General features: G+C 33.7%; 1 protein-coding gene across 1 annotated transcript; it reads left to right on the forward strand.

Annotated features, from left to right (window-relative positions):
• The first annotated feature begins 278 nt into the window (after positions 1-278).
• Positions 279-16,868, forward strand: LOC136034460 (uncharacterized). Its single transcript, XM_065715642.1, has 2 exons — positions 279-576; positions 11,954-16,868. Exon 2 carries the CDS (start codon positions 13,072-13,074, stop codon positions 16,807-16,809), a length of 3,738 nt encoding a protein of 1,245 aa, XP_065571714.1. The 5' UTR covers positions 279-576; positions 11,954-13,071; the 3' UTR covers positions 16,810-16,868.
• The last annotated feature ends 5,690 nt before the right edge of the window (positions 16,869-22,558 follow it).

Below are 22,558 nucleotides of genomic sequence, written 5' to 3' on the forward strand. Positions count from 1 at the left end.
AAATGAGCAGAAATTATTACAAATAAGAAGAGCCAGACTTTTCTTAGTGGATTAAAGGATCAAAACTTTATTTTAAAGTATGTTCATTAAAGTTTCAGAACATTAATTAATAATTATTTCTGTTCGTGGTCTTTTGTCTCGCTCTAGATTTTAATACTTTAATTTTTACTTGTAAAACTGTTTTGGAAAACAATTCTTCTGAATTACTCATATTTGACAATTGATATTATTTTCAACAGATTACTTTGAAATTTGGACCTTTGCACCCCTGTAAAAGCACGAAAAGAGAATATGTTATCTGTATTAAGCAACGCCAGCACAGTCAAGTTATATGTGATTCCAAGATTCACATATCTTTGAAGCTGTAAATCGCTTCAATATGGTTGAAGACAAAAGTAATAAATGTACAAGATCCAGTACAGTATATAAGTTATAATGGAGTGGTTTTTGAAATTTTGCTTTATTCTGTTCTTAGGATCCAGTTGCTTTAAAAAAGATCTTATTAAGTTAATTGACTTTGTTGATGCTATTGACAAGAGTGATGTTGATGAACTAACACTAGATGGTGGTGTAAAGGTACAGTTTTCATTTTGAGTTTCCCTGTTGATTGTTGAAAGGTGATTGACGTTAATTTTGAAACTAAAGGCGTTATTCTTGGTAGTAAATTAATATGTCTCTTATTTTTCTTTCAATCTTCAATGGCTCAATTCATCATCTGAAGTAATATTTTCTGGTAAAAGAAAAATCATGGCTGTGCCATCTGCAGCAGCTTAGTAAAGACTGATTGGGTGCCTACAGTCAAAGATAATTCGAAAAGACTTAAAAAAACAACTTGTAAGTGAGGAGAATTCACCACTTGAAGCTGGTTCAGGAATTAGTCACTATTATTACGAATCATTTTGATGATTAAAAATTACCAGTGACACCCTTTTGCATCTGTTTTTTTTAGTTTGAACACTTTTCTGTTTAAACAGGTAATCTCACAAAAAGTGGCCTTAGATATTTTAATTTGAAGTTTCTTGCGTTCCTTACTCCCACTACTTCTGCTACTACTGCCACTACTACAGCTACTACTACTGCTATTACTACAAATACTAAATTACCAGTTAATATATATACTAATATTCGGAGACTATGTGAGGCTCCAAGCATATTCTAATAACTCGGCCAGCCAATGAAATAACTACTCCTCTGTTTATTCAGGGATATTGGTTGGAGGGAAAATGTAAATACGTGTTGTTATGCGTAGGCTTTCTACAATGAAAAATTTAAGGCTACGAGCCTTAGAGCCCAAAGTGACTAGATGAGTCATAAATCATTTTTCACTTTTATTTTCCAACTTAACAAAGAGCATCCAGGTGATTTTTCCAGAGAGTGTTGAACTAAATCAAAACACATTATGCATTTACAAATTGTCAAAAGGGTTGATTGAGTATATTAAGTCAAAATTTTCAAGAAATGGTAAGGAAGATTAACTAAAAAGGCAATATTTGCCGGCTACCATTACTACTACTAAAACAACCCTAAATAATACTGCTACCACTGCTGCTTCTAATGCTACTACCACTACTAACACCAAAACTTCTGCTTCTCTAGTGACTGTTACCAAGGCTGAAGATTTTGAAAGGAACATGTGAGGAAATATTGAGGGGAAAATTGAACAAAATCAAAACATACTATGTGCTCACAGATTTATAATATAGGTGTATCAATATTTTTGGAACGGCTTACCGTAAAAAGATGGAATTTCTGGGGCATCATGAGTGATTTGATCGGCTGACCAAAAGGATACCTTTGCCTGCAACTACTGCATCTTCTATTCCTACTATTATTAATAAAACACTATTGCTGCTACTACTCCTCTTACTACTACCGCTGCTGCTGTGATAATAGTGGTATTAAGACTAAACTTAATATAGTGAAAACTTGACAGAAGATTCAGGGGGAATTTGACCTAAAGCAAAACACGCTGTGTGCATGCAGGTTGTCAAAAGAGTGAATCTTAAGAATGGATTTGGGTTTAAGCTAGAACTTTCAGAGAGTGCATAAAGGAGAGGATCAATTGAACCAAGATAAGATGTGCATACTACTACTAACACAACTACTTTTACTATTTATACTACTTTTATACTACTTTTTTTTATCACAACTACTTTTACTGCTACTACTAATGTTACGCTACTGAATTACTCCAACTACTACCTCAATTGCACTACCTTTTTGGCTAACAGTTTTAAGAAGAAAAGGATGTCTAAAGGGGTCAAAAGGGTATACCAGCTACAGTTTTGAACGGCTTACCACATCAAGATGAAACCTCCAGGATATCACAGATGAGATTTTAGGCTTACTAAAAAACAATTATACAGGTTACCACTATTAGAAATGAACAAACACAGCTTAAAAGCAATTGGGAAATTTTCTCATGACACTGGAATTAATTTCAGTGAATATTTTGACCCTATGTACAAGGGCCGTCTTCAGCACAACACCAAAAAATTATATATATATATATATATATATATATATATATATATATATATATATAGTCAAACTATGGGAAAATTCAAAATAAAAATGTTTTAATTTTTTTTTTTTATAAAAACAACCCTAGCATCCTTACTTCAAGAAAGTCAAACCAAAATGGTTCCTGGTTGAACTTTCTGTTTGTTAGTCCTGGTTGAGCTTCGTTGAAGCAAGGATGCTAAGGCTGTTTTTAACAAGCTTTTTTCTTGAGTTAAGGGGGGAGGGTTACGTGGCAGGATCTTTCCATGGAGGAACTTCTCATGGGGGAGGAGACTTTCAATGGAGGGGGCGCAGGGTTTTCTAGCATTATTTAAAATAACAATGAAAAAATAAATATGAAAAGTTTTTTCTACTGAAAGTGAGAAGCAGCATTAAAACTTAAAACGAACAGAAATTTTTACGCATATGAGGGGTTTACATCCTTGTAATACCTCGCTCTTTACGCTAAAGTATTTTTAGTGATCTCAACTATTTATTCTATGGCCTTTGTGATTGGGGTCATTCTTATGGAATTGGGACACAACTTAAGCTTTAGTGTAAAGAGCAAGGTATCGACGAGGGGTGAGCCCTCATGTACGCAATAAGAACATACGAACACAGAAGTTGACTATGTAAGTTACTTCATAAGTTACGTATATTTTTTACTAATAAAAACGGTCTTAAAAAATTAAAAGTTCTTGTTGCCTATTTAAGTAACCAAAAAATAGAGGACAACTAGGCCTCCTCCTCCGCTCCTTATTTTCTCAATATTATTCGATCATTGCCTTTTTAAGTAATCAAAAAATTGGCGGGCATTAAGCCCTCCTCCCTCGCTCCTTTTTTCTCAAAATCTTCCAATTAAAATTATGAAAAAGCCATTTATCCCAAAAAAATAATACGCAAATTTCGTTTTAATTATTTATATACGGAGAGCCAAGATCAAAACATGCATTAATCCAAAACGTCCAGAAATTAAACAGAAAAAATAAGTTTTTTTAAATGAAAGTAAGAAGTGACATTAAAACTTAAAACGAACAGAAATTACTCCTTATATGAAAGGGGCGTTTCCTCCTCAATGCCCCGCTCTTTACGCTAAAGTTTTTTACTGTTTTAAAAGTAGAGCTAAGAAAAAAAGTCAAACTTTAGCGTAAAGAGTGAGACTTTGAGGAGGAAAAGCCCTTTTCATATACGGAGTAATTTCTGTTCGTTTGAATTTTTAATGTCGCTCCCTACTTTCATTTAAAAAAACTTGTTTTTTTTAACTGGATATGGGATTACGTAAAGTATTATATTGATGTATCAATGTAAATGAAAATGTTTTCATTGTTTAGAAATATTGATTCTTAAAAACACTGGACGAAGTCTCTGGTTTGGTTCGAGAAAAATTGAATATTTGTATTTTTTCTCGACAAAAATTGGAAATCTATGAATTTTTACAAAATTGAAAGCAATAAAAGTACGTTTTATAACAATAACAACCAGAAATCTGTTATTTTATTTCACAGAAATTGAACTGACTTAAAGCAGCTCAATAAAAAATAAAATGGTGAATTCTTTAAACGATAAATTCAAAAAGAAGGAGCATATATTTAAAAAAGACGAATTTAATTGAAAAAATCAAAAGAGATAAAATATTTGAAATGAAAATTTAAAACTTGAAATTATCTTTGCAAATAGTCGAAAAAAATAAATAAATTGAAAAAAAATAAAATAAAAAAACACTTCGAATTGAACTTTTCAATTGAAAAAATTCAATTGAACGCAAAATAGAAAAGTTTTAAACTACTTGTACAAAAAGTGAAAAAAATTAATAAACAGAAATCTGAAATCTCAAAATTATTTGAATAAAAATTTAAAAAAAACGAAATATTTTGTAATTTTTAATTACCTTTAAGAATGGTCGATAACTTTACAGCAAAATTTAAAACAAAATTCTATTACATGGACAAAAAAAGAACCTAATTTTTTTAAAATTGAGAAATCTACGAACATAAAAATTTGATATAAACAACATCACTTTAACAAATAACGAAAAATGCAAAAATACTTAAACAATATTACTGAGGCAGAAGTCACTTAAGCAAAAATAGAAAGACAAATTTGAAGTAAGAAGAAAGTAAAATAAAGATTGAAAACGTAAATACTCCTTTCTTAGGGATCTTGAAAGGACTAAATATTTAAACTAGGAATAAAATGGCTTTTCATAAATTAAATAAGTGTTGAGAAGAAAAGAGTAACTAAAAAGGACAAGGGGTTTATTACATTCTAATCACTTTTAAAAATACACTTCAACATACCCTGAAAGCACTGACTTCACACTCTCTTCTTTTGCTTATTAAACAAAAAAAAACAAGTTTTTTTAAATGAAAGTAAGGAGCAACATTAAAACTGCTGCAATGACAAAACACAAAATTGTAAAGAAAAGAAGAACGAGAACAACAAACAGTCAGTGAAAAAATTCGTTGTGGCAACACTGGCCAGGGAATTACAAAAACACTATCAAAGAACAAAAGGACATTTATCTGATGAATAATTGGGGTCTCTTGCCCAACAGTACAGCTAGAGACCAGTGGCAAAAAAGAAACGGAAGGGGGTCTATTTACCCTTGATTAGGGCATTAAAATTTTCAATTTGTATTGAATTGTCCCCACTCTAAAGTTTTAACAATTGGCCTTTCTAGATGAAATGAAAGATGAAATTAGAAAAAATAACACAAATGTGGCAAATGCCTCTTTTCTAAGTCAACGATGGCTTGTTACCTTTCAAAGAGAATATTAATTATTATTGCGATAACAAGGTGGAATAATAAATATATTCAAAGTCATGTACAATAGGCTGTAGCCTGTTGTACGAGGGATACATGTCATGGGATATTTAAACTCTGAATCAGGACATTTCTTCAAACTTTAAGATGTTTCGGTAGTGATTTTTTGGATTTTGTCGGGCTGTCACCGCGGAGGGGATATATAATGCCCTCCCTATCCACCTCGAATTTTTAAAACAAAACGACTGTTAACAAATATTGTACATAATTACGAAACATTAGATATTTCAGCTGTATATTTAATTTTGAATTAATTTGTTAAATTTGAATTAGAATTGAAAATTTTGTTTTTAAGGTTTAAAACTAAAAAAACTTTAAAAACAATTTTTTTTGTTGATACATTACAAAACTACACCAATCAAAAATCAAATATAAATCACGACAAAAGCTATTTTATAAAGAAAAATGTTTTTCAAGAAAGGTTAGGGTCGTTTGTAAATTGCAGCCCATACTACGGGGACTGTGGGGGAGTAAGTCTTCCCCAAAGACATAGTCATTAGGTTTTTCGACTATGGTGAATAAAATGGCTGTCTCAGAATTTTGATCCGGTGAATTTGGGGGAAATGAGCGTGAGAGGGGACCTAGGCGCCCTCCAATTTTCCGGTCACTTAAAGATGGCACTAGAACTTTTAATTTTCGTCAGAATGATTCCTCTCGTGACATTCTAGGACCACTGATTCGATACGATCACCCCTGAAAAAAAACGAAAAAAAAAACAACAAATGAATTGTAGAAAGGAGCTTGAAACTTCTACAACAAGGTTTTTTAATACGCTGAATCTGATGGTGTGATTTTCGGATCTTATAGTGTCATGATTTTGACTTCGTCTGGATAAATGATAAATTAAACTTAGCCCCTTCGCCTTTCTTCAGCACTCTGCTAAATTTTCAATGCCTTCTCATGTGTTTTCCCAACTGTACCTGGAAGTTTCAATTCCATCCTCCTAGCAGTTCCAAAGATCTTTCAGACATGATTATTTGGAAGACCTGGATACACGTATTTGTCTTAGCTCTGGCCCCAGTCAAAGTTTATAATCAGTTTGACCTTCTTACCCTCCAATAAGTTTTATAACTTTATTTAAGATAGTAATCTGAAAATGTAAGCTCGCAAAGCCTCTTTTAATTTGCTTAGATATCCGTTTCGTTACCTAGGGGATTCTCTTTGGAAACTTTAAAAATCATCTCCTAGCTATTAATCCCTAGAACCCTGTGTCAAATACAAACAATAAGGAAACCAAAATTTTTTCTACCATTTCTGTTGCTCGATATATCCCTCCTCTATCTGAAAAATTTGTAGTTTTCGTGGCCCAAGAAGGAACTCTAAAATTTTCAAGCCAATCGCATTCTTACAGGAAAATATTTCAGCTTTGTAAAGTAGTAACTATGAGAAAACAATGGTAACTTAAGTAATTACCGAGTCTTGTCTCAGAAGCTATGGGGTCTTTTAATTACCGAAGGCTTATTCTTTGAACCATTTGACTTTTTTTTCATAAAGAAGCAATATCAAAGTTTTGATCATATCTCTTATGGAGTTCCAAGAGGGGATAGGGTAGTAAAATCAAGCACATGAGGTGTTGACTGCCCTTTAGTCACTTTTGCTGATCTTACAAAAGTAAATAGACCGTTTAATTTTGAACTTATTTGGCCAGTATCCTTTCCCGAGTAACTAAAGCTGAAGTATTTTGAAATCCTGCATAAAGACAATAATTTTTATTTAGCTCTATCCTAGCTTCGTTTCATAATCCAACGTCATAGTTACTGTCTCTCTTCGACATTCGGTTCCAAGTTAATTCTCAAGTAATTCCCCTGATCTTGCAGACACTACAATTTGACAACCTGGATGAACATGTCGTGCTTTGATTTTTATTGTAAATTTATTTTAAATAAATTCTAAGCCCCATAGGATCTTATGCAGAAAGAATTTTGGTTTTGCTTAGATCAAACAGTTTGCAGTAACTGTAAGTAAGGAGTGACTCGGCTCAAAAGTAACCGAAACTCAAAATACAGATCAATGAGATCAATACCGAGTCAATGAGATTAAAGGTTTTTCGAGGCCTTGGAATTATTCGAAAGCTGAAGCGAGTCTTTCCTTTCTCTATCCTTCGTCTTTTATATTTCTCTCTTATTTACCCTTATTTATGCTACTGCTCGTCAGTGTGGATGTCAACATTTCCATCTGTACTTACACCTTTACATAATCTCCAACTGAAAGCAGCAAAAGTTCTTCTGTCTACCACCCATATTTCTGTTGAACTTCTGAAGATTAAAGATATTCATACATTACTCCTCACTTTCATTGCGTTTCAGTATTTCCGTGGAGACCTTCCATCAAGTTTTTCCGGGCTTTTTGAAATTGTTCGAAATGTCAGTCCTTATGAAACTAGAAACAAGGATGATGTGCTAGTGCCATCCACCCCTGCAGTGCGCTCGGACTTTGGTCTGATAGTTGCTGTCGGACGTGCCTGGAATTCCATTCCTGTTGGGATTCGACGATCCTGTACCATAGGATCCTTCAAGAAACGGTTGAAGAATTTTTAATAAAAAAAATAAATTAAATTATAATATTGATCAGTTATTTATATTGTTTAGTTATCAAGATTTAATTTATTTATTTAATTATTTAGATTGAATTTATTTATTTAGATTTGGGTGGTGTGAGTGTTGGATCCTCGATGTATATATATATTTTTTTTTTATTTATTTTTTGCAAGTAGGTGGTGCGGAGACAGGTTGTACTCGGGTGAGGATTGGTGAGTAGACTCTAAATATATTTTAAGTGTGAATGTAATTAATAGTTATTTATGTTTTGTTTTGTTGTTTTTTTTTTCCCAAATAACGGGCCATTGAGCCCTTTGGGATATTTTTTGTTTATAAATGGATGGATATTGGTAATAAAAGGAACTTGAACTTGAACTTGAACTTGATATAAATAGATACGTCAAAAGAATTACCTTAATATGGTGATACCAAATATAAAAAACTCATTAAGTTTAATTTTACCCATCATAAGTTACGAGCACAAGAAAATTTGCCTGAATTTAGAAATAGGGAGAACCACCCCCTAAAATTCAAGGAATATAAATGAAAATCACAACATCAGATTTAATGTATCAAAGAACTCTGCTGTAGAAGTTTCAAGTTCCTATATACAAAAATGTAGAATTCTGCTGTTTCTGCAAGAAGAAAGATCACAGATTCTCGTTCATCCAAGTCGGTCTTACCATCAAATACACTGGAAACAAGTAATAGATACACCAAATAGCAAAATTTGCAAACCCCTTATTGCTGAAGATGATTATGAGCTAACAGCCAACCTTTCCTTACAAGTCCCCTACATGTCTCACAATTGGTATCGGCTTATTTTTGGTTTCAGTGCGTACCTTACTACTGAAGTTGTCAACCCCTTAAAATTGTCAAACTGGTATATCTCATGAAGGAATTTTTGTACCAAAAAATGGATGACATATACTTTGGTCAGCTCATCACGAGCTATAATACCAAAAGAAGGGACTAAATTAACTTTGCAGCCAGTTGAATTTTATCCTTTTCAATCGTAGACATCGTGACGGATGAAAACTTGGAACAATATCTTACATAATCTAGTTGGTATTATAAAGCTATCCGTAACTTTTCAGGATTAAAATACCACAGGTGACACTAATTATTACGAAACTACCTCATTGTTTTACGTTATCGTTTGTACCTGTTGCGTAAACCCTTAATTCTAAGTTACAGTGAGTATGGGTAGGCTATACCAACTAGCAAAAGTTACAAATCCCTCTTTACTGAAGATGATTGTAGCCTAACAAGCGATTATTACTTACAAGTCACATGCATGTCTTACCACTGGAACCAAATTGGTCTTACAATCAAATACACCGGAAACAAATAATAGGTACACCAGCTAGCCAAAGTTCCAAACCCCTTATTGCCGTTGACGATTATGGTTTAACAGCTGACTATTGCTTACAAGTCCTCTAATTGTCTCACAATTGGTATCGGCCTATTTTTGGTGTCAGTGTGTACCCTACTATTGAAGTTGTCAACCACTTGAAACTTTAGTATATCTCATGAAGGAATTTTTGTATCAAAAAATGAATCACATATCCTTTTATCAGCTCATCAAGAGCTATCGATTGCCGTCGGAAATTTTTTTTGCAGTAGGCCAACTTTTTAATGTCACCACTTAGAAGGGAACAAAGGATAAGCTCCAATTTCCTTAGCAATGACAGAACTTTTAAAGTTTAAGAGGTACATCTGATAACATTTCTCTGCCTCAATCCCAAGTCCCAAAAAACAAATGATAAACCCAGCCGTAATCACGGCAGCACTTTCGGGCCCGTGGGAAAATGCCGCTTTTTTGCTTCTGTAAATTTCTCTATTTATCCCTCAAAGAAGATATATTGGCTGTGGGGCAGGATAACTGCCGTATATATTTAACACTTATAGATTTTAGTCCATCTTCAATTTGAAAGTGGTGCCTGCTTGCTTGCCTGCTAGAACGGAGCTTTCCGCTCGAAAGCACAAACATGGTTTGATGAAACGAAAGCTTGGCCGCACAACTTCAAATACTCCTCTCTGACATAGGCTATATAACACCACTTCACTTCGCACACAATAGCCTCTGGCTCATGGACCAGCAAAAATCATCCTTTTTGGCCCCAGGCAAGAGTTCTGCAGAACTTTCCAAAATGTAATGTTATATTCCTCAATCCGGCCTGAGGTCCACATTTTCCGTAAAAACCACACAGGTTAGGCCCTTACCAGTTTCCAGGAATAAGCCGAGATCGGTGGCATGGAAAAAAAACGGGATAAAACCAAAGTGTTGCTCTTGCAACACAATTAAAAGTTTCCTGAGGAAATTTTACACAAGGGAAACTGTGCTAAAATTAAAATACAAATGTCTTTATTTTACATGTGTGGTGAGCTAAATTTAAACCTGCGTGAGTTGAAACGAGTTTGGAAATTAAATAAACATTTACTTTGAAAATTGTAACAAACAGTCAAACTCTTTGTCCCCTACTCAACGCCTCTATTTTTACGTTAAGTTTGACTCTTTGTCACAACTCTAATTTTCAAAGTAATAAAGAACTTTAGCGTAAAGAGTGGGATGTAAGGGAGGGGATATCCCCTTTCACGTACGGAATAGTTTCTATTCGTTCTAAGTTTTGATGTCGCTCCTTACTTTCAGTTAAAAAAAACTTGTTCTTTTATTTAATTTTACATATAACTAGCTTAGCTTCTTCCCTCTCTCTCTTCTATTTAAATTGCAACTTTCCTTGCCTCCCTCCTTCATTTTTGATAGCTCCTAGAAGTTTAAACTCCACCTTTTTATCCTATCATTACTATTATACTATTTCGATGACCTCGACCCTCATGGTATACTTCGTTTATCTTTGCTTCAAATCTTTTATATCTCCTTACAATCCAGTAGGCTACTCTCTCAATCTATCAATTCAATCCCTTAATTTAATTTCAAGATATTGAAAATGATATAAATCAAGTGCATATAGCTTTTTTTTATTTTTCTTAAGTACGCACCACGTTGCGATCCTTAAAACTGGAAAACTTGGAAAACCTTGGCTTAACAAAGACTTCCAAAGACCTTGCTTGAACCAAAAAGCATCAGCAGCAAAAGTAATTCAGAACATTTTCGAATTTTCTGACAACCTCCAATTCTCTAGATCCTTGCCCAGGGGTGCTGAAGGGGCCATGACTTACTTGTCCATTTTTATTGGACTTTTCTATTATTACTAATAACATAGTGATCTCTGAATTTAGATTGGAGAATGGGGCATTTTGGGGAGCTAGCAAAAAAGGATACTGGATGGGAAGGTCCCTCTTATTATTTTTGAAACTTATAAAGGGCGCTCAAAATTTTAATTTCCCATTTCCGAGGTCCGTGTATATCATCTTGATGGTTCTAAAATGTTAGTTTGTTAACAAGAGTGTAAAAATCGTCTTTTAATTTGGATATTCCCTCTCAGCCGAGTAATAATTTATTTTTTTTTATTACTAATTTATTAACATCTTATTACAAACTTCTTATTACATTTTTTTTGGTAATTTTACTACTAAATTGCAATTTTGCTTTCCCCACCCTCCATCCTTCCTTTCCTCAAGAGCACCTTCAAATTTCAACTCCATACCTCAAGCAGTTCCCAAGATATTGCAGATATGGATTTTAAGTGAACTAGATTTACGTAGCGTCTCCCAATTTACCACCGACCCCTTCCTTAGTCCAACTGGTTGACTTGAACCCATTCCTTTCTCCAATGCCACCTCGAAATTTCCACGAGAATCCTTCTGCCATTTCCGAGATATTGTGAATAATTTGAAAAATAAGGTGAACACTGTGTATTTTGATTTATTTGGGTAGGCGTATCATTTCCAGAATGCACTCTTGGAAAACTCTGGCTAAATAGGCCAACTACTACTAATGGAGCATTGCAGCAACAAGCCATTTGGCACAACAGAGCTGCGCACACTTCTTCCCCATCCCAAGCCCATGTATTCAAAGCTTTCCTCTTTGCAACCTCTCCAGAATTTATAATTTCCTTCAAATTCTTTCTTGCGAATTCTTCTCGCCGCATTTGTCATTTGCCGTAAGATATTTTTTTTATTGCAGGTTAAACGATCAAGAAGGCAGCAGCAGTTACACCTTAACAGCAATTCTTCAGCAGCATACGCAGTGAAAAGTCATTTCAAATATCTTCTATTAAAATCTAAGTGCACAAGAAAGTCTAACACTTTCAAAATAAGCTTAGATGATACCTCGAAAAGCCAATCACTTTTATACACAAGCTGCAATAACGGTACTTGGACATTTCAATTAAATAACCACTTTGGTGATATTTTAAGGATAAAAAGTCACTACCCAAAGGAAATCATGGTTCAAAAAATTGGAATGGGAAATGTGACAAAAGATAAGACCCTTGGAACGCTCCATGAGGAGGGTAAAGCCAGGTTAGAAGAGCTAGGTGAATTCTCAAAGCAGCAAGTGCTTGTTGCTGTTCTGGGGCTTCGAGGATCTGGCAAATCAACTATTGTTTCTTTGATATCTGGTAATGACGAAATGTTTCGTCAGGGAAGAACAAGTACAAAGACAACAACGTTAGGAATTGATATATCACCAGTGATCCCAAGTAATGAGTATATTCAAGCAGTGAATTATGCATTACAAAACAACTTTACTGATAGTGGCTCACCTTTTCCATTAGTGTTTACTGATAGTGAAGGAATGGGGGTAAGAGGTGACAGCATTGATTTTGTTTCAACAATTCCCCCTCTATTATTTTCGAATATTATTATGTGGGTAACTACTGACTCCTTACGTTCAGATGAAGAACTAAAAAAATTAGATCGCTATCTCAACTTGGCAAGTAGAATTCAAGATGATAGTGGATCACTTTGTACTGAATTCCAGAGTGGGAGGTTAATTGTAGTTGTGAATAAAATGCAGGGTGATGAAAATGACGAAGAACTTACTGACGAACTCTTGGAAGAAGAGTTTGAATCTGAATCTGAGTCTGCGACAAAGAGAGATTCTATACGCAAGAAATTAAAGAATTGTTTTAAGTCAGTTCAAGTCATTGGATTTCCTTATTTGTCTTTACCGGAAGAAGATAAGTATTTGAAATATGTAAATATTAGAGGAAAGGAATCAGATCGTTTGGACAAAGTCTAACAAAATTAATTTCCTTGGTTTTAAATGAGGAAAACGAAGTTAAAACCTTAGCTGGAACAATGCTTACACCAAATGTTTTGATCAACCTGTATAAAATTGTACTAGAAAAGATTAATTCAGATGCTGAGTTCCTTGACAATGACTTATTAGACGTTGTGTTTACTGCTAACATAAAAACTAAATTATCCGAAAATGAAACATTTATTCAAAAACGTCTGACTGAAATAAAAGGAACCAAGAAGACTGAAGCTCTTGTTGAAGCTATTAGTTTTTTAGTAGAAAAAAACAAAAATACACTAAGAGCTCTAGTAGAAGAAGGTAAAAATGAAAAACAAAGAAAAATAATAATGACAGAATGGAAGATAGTTGAGACTAGAATAACAGAGTCAATGGAAAATTCTATTTATTGTGGTTTTAATATTACATTGACTGAGATTCATTCCTTGTTAATAGGACTACTTCCAATTTGCAGGTATTTACCCTCACAAGAGCATTACTGCATGAAAAGTTATTTTTCTGGAAGACTTTCTAGCTCTTCAAATGTTTTGAGAATGCTACCAGTAGAAATTTCAGAAAAAACTTACAGTGTATTAGACACAATTGATAAGGAAAAAGAGGAAATATTTTCTAAGTGTTCTAAGCAGCGAATGTCATTCGCATATACTGAACGTGATCAGGCGGAAACACTTTTACGAGAAGGCATTGAAATCATTCAGTCAGTGAACTCGATAACAGATATTGACCAAGCAAACAAGACCTTTGCAAATTCACAAAGCATAATTGTAAAGAGAAAACAGTTTGATTCTTATGCATTGGTTACCCGATGCAATTTTAATCGATCTTTACAAATAGGACATGAAATAATTGAATACATAAAATCATCAATTGGTAACAGATTAGAAAGGCTACAAAACAGCCTGGAATTCAAAAAGCTTGAAACACAATTTGATTTTAACAACGTCTCCCCAAAATATCTTTCAGATGGTAAAACAACTAGAGTATTTGATCTACTATGTGATTTACCAATAATTTTGTCAAAACTGACCGCACATATAGAAGAGCTTCGGTTGATTTGTTCCAACGTGACAGTTTATAATTCTACTAATACATCACTCAGGATACTGTCAATTGAAACTGGCTATTTGAATATCAGTGATAAGGGATCCACTATCTCTTTAAAACCGCCTTTTCCTTCAAAATCAACAACTGGTCAAACGGGGCAGAACGGCCTTAGCGGAGGAGTTGTTTCAATAAAGGTTCATTTTGAGGTCAATGGTGGTGTCATGAGTATTGAAGCAAATGGAGGAGATGGTGGAGAAGGAGGAGATGGTGCGCGTGGGTCCCAGGGAGTAGATGGAAAGAGTGGGACATTACCTTCGAAGTTTTCTCAAAAATATTACTATGATGCTTGGAAAAATGACAAGTTGGAAAAAAAACACGAAGAATTAACAGAAATACCTGACCCAGCATTGGGTTGGTTGTGCTTGACTCCTTTAGTTGTTAATAATATTATATGTGCTGCGGTTCCAAACAGTAAGGTCTATTGGAACGTCATAACGTTTTCTAAGAAAATTGAACACAAGTCAACTAATGCAAGACCAGGCAATAAAGGCCTTCGAGGTAATCCTGGCGGATCTGGAGGGAATGGAGGTGAGCCTGGGAGACTAAAGCTGGATATTCCTGTACGTTCTTGGGAGCATTTTACTCTATTAGCTCAAGGTGGTAAAGGAGGCATAGGTGGTAAAGGTGGCAATGGAGGTCCTGGAGGTAGAGGTGGAAAGATTAAGGTTATAGAGGCAGAATATGAGCGGACTTGGAAACAAAAGGAGAGACATAAGTACAAGAGCGGCATTCGGCGTTTACAAGATAGAGTATATAAAATTTATCCTTGGCCCGGGGAAATAATAACTAGCAGCTTACATTTCAAAGAAAAATTTACAGGAAGAGAAAAGAACGGTGAAATCGGAGAAATAGGGGAGAAAGGAAAAGACGGAAGTAAAAACGAAGTTCAAAGTAAAGCCGAAAATGTAACGATTGCCGATAGTTTTCTTTTTCCCATATTTAAGGAAATAATCTCATTTAGATTAATGGAAAAAATAGAAGGAAGATATAAAGGAGAAAGATCTATTCAAAAAGTTATTGATTCTACTGAAAATATGTTAGTTCAAGCTGCCAAACAGAAAAACGAGCTTTTGAACTTAAGAGCTCAGTACACACATCAGTTGATTGGCAAAAGCTTGGACAGCCTTATTAAAACTGAAATGAAGTTATCAGAAGAACTAATGCATGATTCTAAAAATAAGCAACACTTTTTGACAGAAGATATAAGAAAACACAAGGAAAAATTGAGTTTAGTCTTCGATCAAATAACGCAATTCAATTCGGGGAGTCTGAAATATATTGTTGACAAATTCAGAGACAAACTTTTTGCAGATTCACGAAGTCATTTGGCACAAAAAACTGAAGAGATAAGAAGAAAGAAAGTATTCAACGCTGCTAAAATCTTAGCTAACATTTTGAGTTTTGCTTTAGCTATATTTGGCATTGGCAATAAAAATCATGAAAATACAAAAACAGGATTTTTAGACCTTGTTAATTCCACTCATAAGTTCATTTCTGATGAATTGAAGACTTCTTCTAATGATATTGACCAACTATTCGAAGATTATTTTTTACTTATTGAACTTAATTATAACAAAACAAATCAGCTAATCCAGAAAATTAAAATTTTTGTCAATGATATAAGTAACATCGAGATAAAAAATGAAATAGACCTTGGCGTTCAACTTTCAGATTTATTGAAAGTCTATACTCCTGTCTCGTTTGCAACTAGTGAAATAAATAATCGATTCACCCGTTACCAAGCACGTCAGTTAGTCTCTCGCCTAAAATCAGTAGTTTTCCAAGCTTCTAGTGAACTAGGAGCCGAAAACATCCCAGAACTAGATTCATTGGTATCACTTATTGATATGAAAGTAGACCTTACAGAGAAGGTGATCGAACTTACGTCTAAGATTTCTGATACACAACTGGTGGTTGACGGATTCAAAAGACGTAAGGACATGCTCCATGATACATCTGCAATTGTACTGGATAATATGGCTTCCGCTCATAAGGTACTTGACACAATAGCGGTCAACGCAATGCTAAACCTATTTTGCATTGGGAAGCAAATTTACTCCAGTTTATCTAATCTTATAAATATAGCAGCTTATGTTCAACAGAGTAACCAATTCCTTTCAAAAATCCAGCCCTTTTCACCTCTGTCGGCACCGGAAGAATTTAGAACAGTCCTGGAGATCCTAAAGGATGAGTTAAATATGGGGAAAATTGTGCATAAAGGTGAAATAACAATTCTTTTAAATGAGATGGATTTCCCATATGAGTTTGAGCTTCTGAGAACAAGGCGGCATGCAAAGTTTCCTATTTTTGATGATGAAAATGGGAACATTTGGATTGAAAGTGTTCAAGCCATATTGAAAAATGTTTCAAGTGATGGAGAGTTCTATATGACTTCGATAGAGCACAGTGGCTCTGTACTTTTTGATTTTGGTGATGAGCTAAGGCTTGAACCTGCTGTTTTTGAAAGTGTGTATTCAGTTCCAGGACCTGAATGGATAATTAAGCCTGTGTCCGTATACAACAATATTGAACTTATAAATTATCCTTTTTCATCTTACTACAAAATTAGTATCCCGGAAAACCATACATCAATTAATATCGTTAGCAACATCAATATCAATATGACGACTCTTCATCAGATAGAGTTAATATTTAAATTATGGTATAAGAAGTAAAAAAAAAGGTAAAAATTTTTATTGAATTAAAGCTATAATAAAGATATCCTTTAAGTAGTATTTTGCTGGTGCTTATTGGTACTATGTTGCTGTTTATTATAGCTGATGTAATTCTTAAAAGAAACAAAATCGATTACATTCTTTTTTCTACCAGAACTTGTTAAAAATTTTCTTACTATAGATATAGAAATAATCTATAGATAACTATTAATATAGATAAATAAATAGTGACAGATAGATATATATTGCAACAAATGCCACTTCGGGGTATGGACAAAAAGAAACTAAAACATAAACTTAAAAAAAAAAACTACTGTACAATAACAACTTTAAAAAAAAAGAAATAGTAGTTCATAACAATAAAAGAAACACATAAAACATAACATCAACAATGCAATTATATATTGTCATATATCAACAAAACAATCTAAATGAGATACATGATACTATATCAATAAAACAACAAAATAACAAATAAAACTCCCATAAGTAGATAAGTGATAGTCACTGCGTTTAATTGCATACTAATGCATATTAATTAGCAAAGGTAGAGTCTCATCAAGTTATAAATAGTGATAGATATGTATTGCTACAAATGCCACTTCGGGGTATGGACAAAAAGAAACTAAAACATAAACATAAGAGAAATACGTAAGACATGGCACCAACAATACAATTACATATTATTATGTTATATCTGTTTTTTTATTTCCAACTTTTATTCAATACTATTGACTAATAGTAGCAAGCTTGAGAGAGCAATAGACGACGTATTATATAACTATATTTTTTTCAAGCCTCGAGCAATACTATACATGACCTTTTATATAACTATGTTTTTTAACGCCTAATTTCATCTTTCAGTCAGTTTTATTATTGTGGTATTTAGGCAAAAAAATTTTGTGTTAATCTCTTTTATTCACCTAGATTTGAAGCTTTCTTTTAAGCTTTAAGCTTTAATTTTTTTTATTTGAAGCTGAAGATTTCTTTTAAACTTTCAAGAAATAGTCCCAAAGACCAGATAATACCTTAGAAACTCCAATTTTCAGTAAAACATACTTGTGTTCTATTGTTTGTTCTTCAGCTGAAATTTTGTTGTATATTCCATTGCTCTTGAATCACCCAAACCCCATATTTTATGTTATGCGATTTTTTTTTATTTTGGAGTGATTTACATTTAATTCATTTTACTAAGAGGACTGGCATGCTTAAGAAGAATCCCAACGGTAATCAAAAAGAAAATCCCGCAAGGCAAACCACACTCCTCCTCTTAAGACTTTTATACGTCCGGTTTTAAATTTTCTCTTCACTCTGCTTTCTAAACAAATAAATACTATTTAGTAGTTTCTCAAGATTTCTAGAATAGGAATGTTTGCATTTTTCAATATCTGGTCATAAACAAGAATACGTCTTTTTCGTTTCTAACTATTATTAATAGTCAGTCTTTCTAAGATCACCAACACAAACTTGCTCCCCTCAACTCTCATCACCTTATATTTTTGCTCGAGTCTATTTTTATTTTACCAATCGTGTTGAGTTGCAAAAACTAGTCAACAAAGTATCAAAAATTCAAATTTAGTTCCTTTGGTACTCAAGAATCTTATCAAACCCGAATTTCAAAGAGCAAAAAATATATGCACAAAACTGTGCTACTCTTTAAATAGTCCCTATCTATTTTTCATTCGCTTTTCATCTCTATTTCTCAAATCATAATTATAACTCATATTGGTGACGCTACACATAGTGACCATACTAAATTTGTTTTAACAAGGGTTAGTTTCTTTTTTATCTCTTTTACACTTCAAATTTAGGTGATCCTCCTATTACTGCTATTAAATGCAACCATCCCTAACCATTTAATCCTAAGTACCATTTTGTGTCAATAGTTTCATGTCTATTTTGAAATAATAACGCTTATCATAAGAAAAACGTGACACAGCGTTAACTCCTCCGTAAAACACATAATAGTTTTAACTGGCCAGACCAACAAGGATAACATAGATAGCAACACTCTTTTCCCCCAAACTCTTTTGAACACCTTTCTTGAATTTCTTCTGCTCTTGAGTTGAAATTTTTTTATGGAATGATATTTCTGTGCTCACAGCAACGCTAAAAGAAAGCTTTATATACCTCTTTAACTCTTCAAGTATAAATTAAATATTTTCCTTTCAAATTATTCATAGTTCATTAGCCAAGGTATTCCAAAACATAGGCACTTTTCAACCCTTTTGAATCAATACAGGAAACAAGAAAAGTAAAGTAAGCACATATATAAAAAACACAATAGCAGAACACAGAAAACTAAGATTATTAAAAATGCTGAACTTACTCATAAAAGTAATCTAAAATCTCAGTATGGGAAAATTCATATTTCTCAATTAAATGCGAAAAACTCCAGAAAAAAAAAGTTAGCATACAAATATAAAACCATGAAATACGCAATAATCTATCACAACATATATCTATATTTATCAAACAGTTCGTGGTAACGAACTGTAGTAAAGAGCGACCCGGCTAAATAATAACCAAAAGTCTAATAAATGGGATTTTGGTACCAATAGCTACATCAAAAGAATCGCATTTTAATGTTAATTTTAAATATATAAGTTTCATCAAATTTAGTCTTACACATCAAAAGTTACGAGCCTGAGAAAATTTGCGTTATTTTAGAAAATAGGAGGAAACACCCCCTAAAAGTCATAGAATCTTAACGAAAATCACACCATCAGATTCAGCGTATCAGAAAATCCTACTGTAGAAGTTTCAAGCCCCTATCTACAAAAATGTGGAATTATATATTTTTTGCCAGAAGGCAGGTCACGGATGCGTGTTTATTTGTTTGTTTGTTTTTTTTTTGTTTTTTGTTGTTGTTGTTTTTTTTCCCAGGGGTGATCGTATCGACCCAGTTGTCCTAGAATGTTGCGAGAGGGCTCATTCTAACGGAAATGAAAAGTTCTAGTGCACTTTTTAAGTGACCAAAAAATTGGAGGGCACCTAGGCCCCCTCCCACGCTAATTATTTTTCCAAAGTCAACGGATCAAAATTATGAGATAGCCATTTTATTCAGCGTAGTCGAAAAACCTTATAACTATGTCTTTGGGGACGGCTTACTCCCCCACAGTCCCCGTGGGAGGGGCAACAAGTTCAAAACTTCGACCAGTGCTTACATATAGTAATGGTTATTGGGAAGTGTACAGGCGTTTTCAGGAGGATTTTTTGGTTGGAGGCAACTTTCCATCGTGGAATTTGTCATGGGGGAAGAAAATTTCCATGAAGGGAGCGTAGGATTTACTAGCATAGAATACAAAGCTCTTTACGTAAGCTAATTTATGAGTTATATATATCTTTTACTTATAAAAAGATTTGTAAAAATAAAAATTTCTAGTTGCCTTCTTAATTAACCGAAAATCGGAGGGCAACTTGGCTTTCTCCCCCGCTCTTTTTTTCTCAAAATCATTCGGTCAAAATTATGAGAAAGCCATTTGGCCCAAAAAAAAAAAAATAAATATACAAATTTCGTTTTAATTATTCCTCTGCGGAGAGCCGAAATCAAAACATGCATTGATTCAAAAACGTCCAGAAATTAAATTAAAAAAACAAGCTTTTAAATCAAACAGTTCGTGGTAACGAACTGTAGTAAGGAGCGACCCGGCTCAATAGTAACCAAAACTCTAAAAAATTGAATTTTGATATCAATAGCTACATCAAAAGAATCGCATTTTAATGCTGATTTTGAATATATAAGTTTCATCAAGTTTAGTCTTACCCAACAAAAGTTACGAGCCTGAGAAAATTTGCCTTATTTCGGAAAGTAGGGGGAAACACCCCCTAAAAGTCGTAGGATCTTAACGAAAATGACACCATCAGTTTCAGCGTATCAGAGAACCCTACTGTAGAAGTTTCAAGCTCCTATCTACAAAAACGTGGAATTTTGTATTTTTTGCCAGAAGACAAATCACGGGTGCGTGTTTATTTGTTTGTTTTTTTGTTTTTTTGTTTTTTTTTTCCCCAGGGGTCATCGTATCGACCAAGTAATCCTAGAATGTCGCAAGAGGGCTCATTCTAACGGAAATGGAAAGTTCTAGTGCCCTTTTTAAGTGACCAAAAAAATTGGAGGGCATCTAGGCCCCCTCCCACGCTCATTTTTTTCCCAAAGTCAACGGATCAAAATTTTGAGATAGCCATTTTGTTCAGCATAGTCAAAAACCATAATAACTATGTCTTTGGGGATGACTTACTCCCCCACAATCACTGGGGGAGGGGCTGCAAGTTACAAACTTTGAACAGTGTTTACATTTAATAATGGTTATTGGGAAGTGCACAGACGTTTTCAGGGGGATTTTATTTTGTTTGGGGGTGGGGCTAACGAGAGGGGGCTATGGTGGAGGATCTTTCCTTGGAGGAATCTGTCACGGGGGAAGAAAAATTCAATGAAAAGGGCGCAGGATTCTCTTGCATTACTATAAGAAAACAATGAAAAATAAACATGAAAATGGTTTTTCAAATGAAAGGAAGAAGTAGCATTGAAACTTAAAACGAACAGAGATTATAACGCATATGAGAGGTTTTAAAAATACTTTAGCATAAAGAGCGAGGTATTTAGGAGGAGATAAATACCTTGCTCTTTATGCTAAAGTATTTAGTAATTTCAACTATTTATTTTACGGCCTTTCTGATTCAGGGGTCATTCTTAAAGAATTGGGACAAAACTTACGATTTAGTGTAAAGAGCGAGGTATTAACGAGGGTACAAACCTCCTCGTATACATAATAAAAATATAAGGTTATGAAAGTTTGTTATGTAAGTTAATTCTTAAGTTACGTATATTTTTTACTTATAAAACGTTCGTTAAAAATTAAAAGTTCTAGTTGCCTTTTTAAGTAACCGAAAAATTGGAGGGCAACTAGGCCTCCTTCTCCACCCCTTATTTCTCAAAATCGTCTGATCAAAACTAAGAGAAAGCCATTTAGCCAAAAAAAAGAATTAATATACATATTTCATTTTAATAATTTATGTGCGGAGAGCCAAAACCAAACTTGCATTAATTCAAAAACGTTCAGAAATTAAATAAAAAAAAAACTAATTTTTTTAGCTGAAAGTAAGGAGCGACATTAAAACTTAAAACCAACAGAAATTACTCCGTATATGAAATGGGTTGTCCCCTCTGCAATTCCTCGCTCTTTACGCTAAAGTTCGACTCTTTGCCACAATTCTGCTTTTTAAAACAATTAAAAGCTTTAGCGTAAAGAGCGAGGAATTGCAGAGGGGACAACCCATTTCATATACGGAGTAATTTCTGTTCGTTTTAAGTTTTAATGTCGCTCCTTACTTTCAGCTAAAAAAATTAGTTTTTTTTTTATTTAATGACAGTAAGGAGCGACATTAAAACTTAAAACGAACAGAAACTACTCCGTATATGAAAGGTGCTTTTCCTTCTCAACGCCCCGCTCTTTACGCTAAAGTTCTTTTACTGTTTTAAAATGTAGAGTTAAGAGAAAGAGCAAAACTTTAGCGTAAAGATTGGGGCGTTGAGAAGGAAAAGCCCCTTTCATATACGGAGTAATTTCTGTTCGTTTTAAGTTTTAATGTCGCTCCTTACTTTCATTTAAAAAACTTGTTTTTTTTTATTTAATTCAAAAAACATAGGACAAGACAAAAAAGTACATCTGTAGAAAAATTCTTGAAACACCATTACTTTTGAAGAAAGTAATATGAAAATTTTCCTGTCATGCTTTGAGGTATGTTGAAT

This window comes from Artemia franciscana, chromosome 13 (assembly GCF_032884065.1).
Source record: "Artemia franciscana chromosome 13, ASM3288406v1, whole genome shotgun sequence".
Lineage (NCBI taxonomy): Eukaryota > Metazoa > Arthropoda > Branchiopoda > Anostraca > Artemiidae > Artemia > Artemia franciscana.